The sequence below is a fragment of the Sesamum indicum genome, linkage group LG8, assembly GCF_026168435.1.
Source record: "Sesamum indicum cultivar Baizhima isolate 11 linkage group LG8, ASM2616843v1, whole genome shotgun sequence".
Classification (NCBI taxonomy): domain Eukaryota; kingdom Viridiplantae; phylum Streptophyta; class Magnoliopsida; order Lamiales; family Pedaliaceae; genus Sesamum; species Sesamum indicum.
The window spans coordinates 6,055,360-6,064,448 of record NC_142664.1 but is presented as its reverse complement, the minus strand read 5'-3'; the positions used below and the strand labels follow the sequence as shown (position 1 = coordinate 6,064,448).

Below are 9,089 nucleotides of genomic sequence, written 5' to 3'. Positions count from 1 at the left end.
TGCTTTCAAGTGGTATCAGAGTCCAGTTCAACGTAAGGACTATGATTTTATATGAATAAATTTGATAGTATGATTTTATTACTTTTGAAGCATGTTATTTATTTTTGCTTATTCTTGAATGATTATATGAGAAAATTAACATATTTAATTTTTGTAATTTTGGATGATTTAAGTATTTTAAGAAAATTAAATTTTCTGAAAAATACTTGGTTTGTAATTTCAGTTTAATGTGTGGAAATAAAAAAGAGAATAAAATTAGTACTATAGCAGTGCACTAAGTGCACTGCTGATCGGTAGTGCACAGTGTGCGTGTGGCCTGGCGCGCTTGGGCGAGAGCCTGCCCAGCGCGTGCGATCCCGCTCGCATGTTGCGTAGACCTGCGTGCAGGCGTGCGTGCATGCAGTCTGCCCGCGCATGCTGCGTACAGGCAGTGGTCGTTGGGCTGCTGTTACGGTTGATGGAAAACGGTTGGGTTGTTTTTTGCTATTTTTTTCGGAAATGATGGCCATGATTGGGGAGATGTTGGCCTCCTTGTTGACTGAGCACTGCCTCCGACGGATCCCCCGGCCAAGAATCAAGATGCTGACGAGGAGCATTTAGATTAGGTTTTACATTTTTTTTTCATTTTTGTAATCAAATATGTTTTTATATTAATATAATATTTTTTTAATTATTCATGTTTTGTAATGTTTATTAAATTCTATTATTTTATATTTTTCAATTAATTAAATTCATAGATAAAATTAATTAAAATTTCACTAAATTAGTTTAATTATATATGACAATTTATTAAAATGTATAAATTTATTTATTTATTCAAATTTATTAAATATATTAATAAATATATTATAAAACTCAAAAATTAGGAACAGTTTTAGTAATGCTTAAGAAAATGTTACAAATTTTAGTAACAGCCATTCCGAAAATGTAGCACCCCTTACTCGCTACATCTAATTATTTTTATTTCATCCTTTCTTTAATCAAAACTCATTCTATAAGTAATTCTTTTTCAACCCGTAAATAAATTCTAATTTATTAATATAATATATATATCACAAAAGGTATTAGATATCACCAAAAGTTTATATTTACCCTCACTAGATGTCTTCATGTACATAAGCTCAAGGAAAATCATACCACAACTTTAAATACAAATCCCGATAAAAGACCAAAATATTTAACAACCCAACAATCAAAAACTCTAGCTTCAGAAGTCACGGCTGACCCACCTAATAAGAACGATAGCACAGCTCAAAGTCCAATGTGGCTAGTCAGTGTGACCTATTCCCTGAAAAGTACGTGGCAAAGAATGAGCTGCCTACTCAATAAGTATAGCTGATCAGTCTATATATATATACACAGACAAAGATTCACGTACATACAGTCACACCGACAACAGTCATTCGTCATACAGCAACATTAGATATAAGCAACAATACACACTCACAGCTGTAAATCAATCCACGACATAATATTCATTCGTTATCATTTATTAGTTAAGGGCCCCACTTACTCTAGTTGGAGTACATCAATCAATGGTTTCGTCGGCCATCATCATATCATATACAGCACAGGATACCCGTTGTGTGATATCCCCACACTCTTTTACTCCAGCTGTGTAGCAATATAGCACAGGATATCACAACAAACATGGTACACCCACACCACCCCAATGTGTAGCTAACAGCATAGGATATTCCCTGCTGCCCCGGAATATCCCGGTACCCTACTCATCATGGTACCTAGCTTAAATCATATATTTTTCATATTTCATTATCAATCACATTTTCATAAACCATTGACTGTGTTCCCAACTAGGTAAGCATCATCTTTTATTTCAACTCACAATCGTCATTTTATTCTTTATAATAATCACTTTCTCAATAACAACTTCAAATTTGATTTCATCAACAATCAATTATATGATTATCACATAATCATATCCCGCATATCTCTACATTACCATCACATATCACATAGTAACACTTTCACCAACATTATGGTAATCTAACAAATAATCCACAACTAATTATATAAACAATCAATATACAAAAGCCACGCTTAATAATATAAAGCCAAGTCCACGTTCGCATCCAAGAAACCAATATATAATATATACAATACTACATATATAGATATATATATATATATATCCAATTAGCTATACTTACCGTAAATCCCAAAATACTTCGATTCACGAGGGACTGCTCAACCCTCTACTTTGTCGTCACGTCCTATAATAGAATATTATACGTATAATCAATATATTTAATTTACCAAATAATTCATAAGAATTCACTTAATCAAACCCCTTATATATTTATAACTATCCTTTTTAATAATATTCGTTATTTATATTACCACTGAAACCTCATTTTCCCTCATTAATAACATAATATTTCTAAAATATAACTTCCAAAATATTTCTATGAATTTTCTGTCAATTTATCATTGCTATACAATTTAATTAAGCAATAATACATAGAATTACATATTTAGTTAATCATTTCGATGGAATTGTGTAAATTAGCTAATAATAATTAAATCTAACAAATCTAATATTTTAATTACCCAACTATATCATTTTTATAGCAAATGTGATATTTAATACGACACTAATTTAAATAGCCAAAATTATAAAATACTCCACTTAAATAGTATATCGCTTAATATAATCAATATTTAATAAATGAAAGTAATTAAATAATATAATTATATAAATTATTAAAAATTAAAATTCAACATCCATACCTCTGTTTTTCGAAATGTGTGTGCGTTACTGTGTGTGTATGAGTGTGTGTGTTTTGTGAGCGTGTGTGTTAATGTGTGAATGTTAATTAACATACATATATATATTGGATGATTGGTGAGGCGGTGGCAACATGCCACGGCCCACCATCTTATTTTCTTTTTTTTTTCTTTTTAATTCTTTTTAAATAATTATTTTTACGTCCTTTCTAATTTCTTAATTAGTATAATTTACTTTCAAATATTATAACGAACTCCAATTTAATCCATTCAACTTTTGTTATATCCCAAATTTAATCTATAATTTATTTACTAATTAAATTTAAATTTCTAATAATTATCAATTAGTCTCCCAATTACGTGAAAAATTCTACGGACGTCACAGAAAAACGTTACAAACACCATCCCAACAAAGTTCATAAACTGGATGAAGCGTTCTAAATATAATTGGTAAAATAATTCAAATAGGTGTTCCAAATTAATGAAAAACCGTTTCAAATTCAGTATCTAATATGTATTCCAAATTATATAAAATTGTTCCCAATGTTATTACTAAAACGGTTCTACAAACGTGTTCCTAATTCACTAAACCGTTGCAAATCACAGTTTCAAAAAACGTTACCAAATTTATCTCAATTTTTTTTAAAAAAATAACAGTTCCAAAATTAAAGCACGAGTTATAAAAACCATACCAAAATTTCAACGATAAAAATAATTTACCCATTCCAAAAATCATCCCTCATCGTTTCAATTTCTAAATTAAAAATATTTTGGGCAAAATCGACATTAGAAATGATTTACACTAACTGATACAACTACGTCCCAAGTTGAAACCGTTTTTTGTAAACCTTTCCTAAATTTTTGTAACGCCAACTATAAAAATGGAATTCCATCCATTCCAAATTCTTCAAAAGTCTGATCTAAATAAGTTCTGTGTTCTTGTAACCGTTCCAAAGTAAAAATCATTTTAAAATCCGTTTCAAATCCCACCTTTTTTTATAATAAATAAGCCTTGGTAAAATCAGCATCATCATGCAAAAGCCGTAGCCCATAGCTCATCAAAAGAAAAGATCCACTTGATCTTTGCCGATCCCACATTTGCCGCAGAAAACAAATAAGTCTTGAAAAAACTGCTTGAAGATTGCAACAATCAATTAACCAAAAACTGCTGCTGCAAAATCATAAGGGACTTTTGATTCACCAAAAACCTATTCATCATCTTCTTGAGAGGGGGTTGGAACGAGACCTCAAGGCACTTCGAGTTTGCATCCTACAGTGAAGAATTTTACTTCTTGGTTATAAAAGAACTTATAAGCTCCAATACGTGTTTGGCAATTTTTTTTTTTAAATAACTTATAAAATCTCAAAATTAGATATTTTAGATCCTATAAACTCTTAAAACAAAGTTAACTTTCCTAACTTTTTTTATATTATCTTATAAGCTATATAAAATTAATATGTTATAAGACAAAAATATTCCCAATTCATATATATACTTACACACACTCTCCTCACTTATTCTCCCTCCCTCTCTCTCTCTCTCTCTCTCTCTCTCACACACACACACACTCTGTAAAATTTGAAAGAAAAATTTGCGATTTAAGTTTTCTAACATTCAAAAAAGAGAAAATATTTCGTTATTTAATAATAAATTATTATAATTAAATAAAATAAGATTGGTATTTTGATATTATTTTTGGAAAAAAATATAAATTCAAAATATTATAAATTACACAACTAGAAATAATCATTGCTTTAGTAAAGAAAATATAAACTATATATCAATATTAATATTCAACTAGCATGAATGTACATATATTTTATTTTTATCAAATTTTGGTAATAATTCATTATTTCTTTTATTATTGTTAAACGATTATCTATTAAATATTTATTTGGAATTAAACTAATGTGTACTATTTATAAAAGTATTTTATTTTTTTTAAAAAAAAATATGTCAAGAAATAACGATTTATTTGATTGGTATGCTAGCACGTCCAATTTATTCATTTTATCAATTAAAGATTTTATTGTGCTAAACACTCTATCATCTTATAAGATGACTTCACAATTTATAAACTGTTAAAATATTTTATAAAATATGATAAATAAGCTTCGCCAAACACCCTCATAAATCCCACGCAATTGCGCTTATTTTATATCCATCCACAAAACAAAGGAAGGCAGAATATGAGGTGGTCAACAGTATATATCACATTCAAAGCCTCGTACGACCTTTGAAAATTGAACTTTTCGGAGCATCACCCAAATCAGTATCATCATCCCTTTTCACCATCGTCTCCAGCTCTTTCACAAATACTTCCATGGCATTCGCCGGCAAGCAAATAGGAACTAGTTTTCCCCTCTCACCCTTGATATTCTTAATAGGTATGTGAAAACTCAAAAGCCCGGGAATCACGCCGGCGCCACCCTTCGCCGGACCGCCGAACACTGGAGCGCCCCACCCATAGTCCAAATTGTCAGAGGCCACATGTGTCAGATCAGATACTATATAAGTTCGCATGTCGACTGCGAAATGTGGCCGTCCTCTGATGATCATCAAATTTGCCACTGATTTTATGTAGTCTTCTGTTACCTTAGATTTGGCCTTCATCACGAGCTCCAGTGCAAAATTTAACGGTTGTTTGCATAAGTTTTCGGCGGTGGAGATCGCGAGAGGGGTAGCAACAACATTGCCGTAGTAGCCAGCAGGGAGCAGCGGGTTGAATAGTCTCCGTCCGTTCACGAAGCATAAGATTCTAACCTCTTCGTTAGGGTCTGGAGAGATAGCGATTGTGCGGCAGCGCCAGATGCAAGCTGCTAGAAGTTCGAAGGTGGTGCAGCGACGGAGGTGCGGCGAGAGGTGGCGACGAAGGGCGGAGATCTCGCCTGGCCCAAAGAAGAAGCTGCGTTGAACCATGTTCTCAAGTGGGATGAGAGTTTCCTTGGCATCAGGGATGTTTTCGTACTCATCGTGCATGTACGACACGTGCGGCGGGTCACGCGCGCTGACAAGGTGTCTTTGCCAAACTGGGAGGACAGAAGGGATTTCAGCGCCGCGGGCGAGTTCAGCCATGGTGGATGCGAATTGAAAAAGTCCAAAACCATCGCTCATTGTGTGATTGGCGCGGAAAGCAAAGATAAACCCACCACATTTTAAGCGCGTGACCTGCAAGTAAATAGCTCTAAAGAATTAAAAGTCTTTTATACAAAATAATATTTAAATTTTATTTTTTCCAAAGACAAAAAATGGTATAAACTTATGGGTTGAATTCATTTTGCCTCCTAATTGTACTTTGTCTAATATATATTCTTTAAATTAATAAATGTAACACAATCAAATAATAAATAATATAGTTCTTATGTTACATGCGTACATACATATTTTTAGTAATTTAATTTTTTTAATATATTTTTCATTTTAAATTCAATGAAAAAAATTTAATTGATAATTATTTTTAAGATAAGTATTGTATTTGGTCCTTAAGCTTTCGTTTAAAAACTTTTTAATTCCTTAAGATAACTTCTTTTTATCATTCTTAAAGTTTAGTTTTTATTCCAGTTTAAAAAATATGGCCGAATTTTGATTTTTAATGCGTAAAATGATCAACTTGAGTTTGATTTTCTCCCTTTAATTCTTTAAATTTATAAAATTCTCAAGTTAGTCCTTGTTTAAGAAAAAAGTAACTTTTTTAAATTTTATATGTTGAATATAGCAACTATCTTTTGTCAATAATGATAATTTTGACCTTTTGTAAACAAAATAATAGTATTGCTTGATTTAAAATAAGCAGTCTTTTTTTTCCAATTTTTCCATTGAATAAGTAAGCTGTGAATCAATGATTTAATTGTTAGTCGTAGTTTGTAAGTGTGACTAAAATATTTATCGTGGGTAAAATAATAAAAATATTTACCACTGGTTATAAACATGGCAAAAAAATACTTTTCATAGTGATAATCTAAAATTATTGGTTATCTAGTTAATAATAGTTGTTTACCATAACTTTTAATCCGAAGCATTAAAAGTGTACGAAATAATAATTTTTTTCTAATAATACTATGTGTATAAAGATGACATCATATATTTTATTTACAAATAAATTTATACACGTGACATGTATATATTAAATAAAATAAAAGATAAAATATATAGACTTTATAATAAAAAACCCAATCAGAGCAAACAGTTGGTATATAAAAATACGTACTTGGGTCTATTCTGAAAAAAAAAAGAATATTATCTTTTCAAAGAAAAGTAAGATTAGCCCACCCTTTGTTATAAGATTTTTTAAACTCTTTAATCTACCTGAATTTCATAATTTTATTAGTATTTCAATTTTACACTCTATATAATTAATATTTGGAAAAAATATAATTCTAGTCCTATAACTTATATGGGGTGGCAATTTTGGTCCTCCACAAATTGATTTTTTCGTAATTTGGTTCTAAACTTTAAAAGTTTGGTTATTTTCATCCTTTTCCGACCAATTTTGCCGAAAAATTACATGTGACTTGCATATAACCTAATTAAATTGTAATTTTAGTCCTATAATTTAGGAACCATTGACATTTTTATTCCTATTAAGAAAAAATTGCGAGTTTCCCTTAATATTTTTTCCCAAATAAACAATATTCATTTGTATCATTTTAAACTCTAATCATTTGACGATTATTTCGACAATTGTTATATTACAAAAACTTCTATGTTTTATATATTTTGACATTTTATATATTAAAATTCAAACATCTTAGAAGAATAAAAACTTATAAAATATTTCAAATAAACTTCACAAAAGCACACCTCTACTAAAACTACAAACACATACTCAGAACTTTCTGTCAAGTAGAATATACATACCTGAATAAGCAACAAAGGGCAATTCACCATACCGCCGGAGCCCGGGACATCATAGAGAAGCTCCTCCAGGCATGGGAACGGCGGCTGAAGGGTGTCGCCGAACTGCTGCAGCCCCACGTCCGCATCTGCTTCAATGAACAGTGCGCCCTCGCCCGTGCACTCCACCACCAGCTTCCTACCGGCCGTCTCCCTTAGCCGCCCGGCGAATGGGTAGTAGAAAACCAAGGCCTTGGCCAGGGCATCGCGGAAGACCTTGACGGGATCTTTTCTGTCCATGGCGGGATTTTTCGGGAAGAATGCGATGAGGGGAAGCTGGAAGCGGAGGCCCTCTTGATCGTCGATGTCGGAGAGAGGTTTGAATTCATGGGGTGTGGGTTTCGCTGGAGGGATCAGCTCTGTATTTTTCCTTGTAACCTTGAAGGTTAAAGCATTTGGTGATGCCATCTATGGAAGTGTTTATTATTCAAGGAGAGAGGATTATGATAGTGTTGATGTTAGATTAATTGGCCCAAGCAACAGCACACAACCCAACACATTTTTGGACGGCCCACTACCCAAACCCGTGACTAACCGACCCGACCCAACTATCCACCTAATTCATATGGTAATCCAAATCTTTGTGCAGAATCCGTCTTCCTCTCTCCTCAAACCTCTGCATACCCATCTTCCTCTCTGCTCAAATCTCTGCATATCCATCTTCCTCTCTCTCCAATCTTTAATATCTCTTCATCTTCTTCACCGAAATTCATGGAATTTCTCCTTATCCAAGTCGATGGCAGTTTTTCTCATCCCTTTATAAGGGCATTTCCCTCTCAGCTCAAACACACAAAATAGAACATACACTCTTCTTCTCTCTTTCAAACAAGTTCTTTGTGAGCTCTTGTAGTGGGTCTCTATGACCAATTTCTGAGACAAGATCTCTGTGATCTTTGGGTGTTGTTCGTCAGTGGTCTTTGTGAGAGTGGTGCAACCGTGTGTTGGTGTTGTGGATACGGAACTGTTGTGACCGATTACCCTTCTCGGTTCTTGGATCTGGCTTAAAATCTGAGCCTATTCTGCTACAGAAATATTTCTTGTTTGTTTCTGTTCTTATTTTTGTTGTTTCAATAATTTCAGTAATTATTGACTTGTAATAGAAAAAGGGAGTTTCGTACTCCAATCGCTTGTATATTAGTTTGGTAAGATTTGTCTGATAGCCACTTAACAGTTAATACATTGGTTTGAGAATGAGATGTATTTATAGTAGTTAGAGGGTGTGAATGAGTTGCATTCATATGTCTGATAAGTTAGTCATTTTTCAGTTTTAGTTTTATTATTTTTGAATCACCATATATTGATTCAATATCTTCGAAAAGACTTGCGATTTTAATCTCAAATATTAGCTCTGTTAATTTTCTAATGGAAAATAGCATGTACTCCATTAAGTTTTTAGGGGAACTAAGGTTCTTTAGAAATTTAACAAAGTAAAATTTAAAACTAAAAT

The 9,089-nt window shown here is 32.3% G+C and overlaps 1 protein-coding gene across 1 annotated transcript; it reads right to left on the bottom strand.

The window, feature by feature from the left end:
- Window positions 1–4,819: 4,819 nt before the first annotated feature.
- LOC105167782 (benzyl alcohol O-benzoyltransferase) lies at window positions 4,820–8,806 on the bottom strand. The gene is made up of 2 exons (XM_011087597.3): window positions 7,607–8,806; window positions 4,820–5,917 (listed from the first exon to the last, which is right to left on the bottom strand). Exons 1-2 carry the CDS (start codon window positions 8,048–8,050, stop codon window positions 4,967–4,969), a joined length of 1,395 nt encoding a protein of 464 aa, XP_011085899.1. The 5' UTR covers window positions 8,051–8,806; the 3' UTR covers window positions 4,820–4,966.
- Window positions 8,807–9,089: the final 283 nt, after the last annotated feature.

Excerpts from the sequence above, each read along its gene's own strand:
- LOC105167782 (XM_011087597.3), bottom strand. The coding sequence starts at position 8,050 with ATGGCATCACCAAATGCTTTAACCTTCAAGGTTACAAGGAAAAATACA. Across the intron at positions 5,918-7,606 it reads GCCCTTTGTTGCTTATTCAG|GTCACGCGCTTAAAATGTGG; the intron begins GTATGTATATTC and ends ATTTACTTGCAG.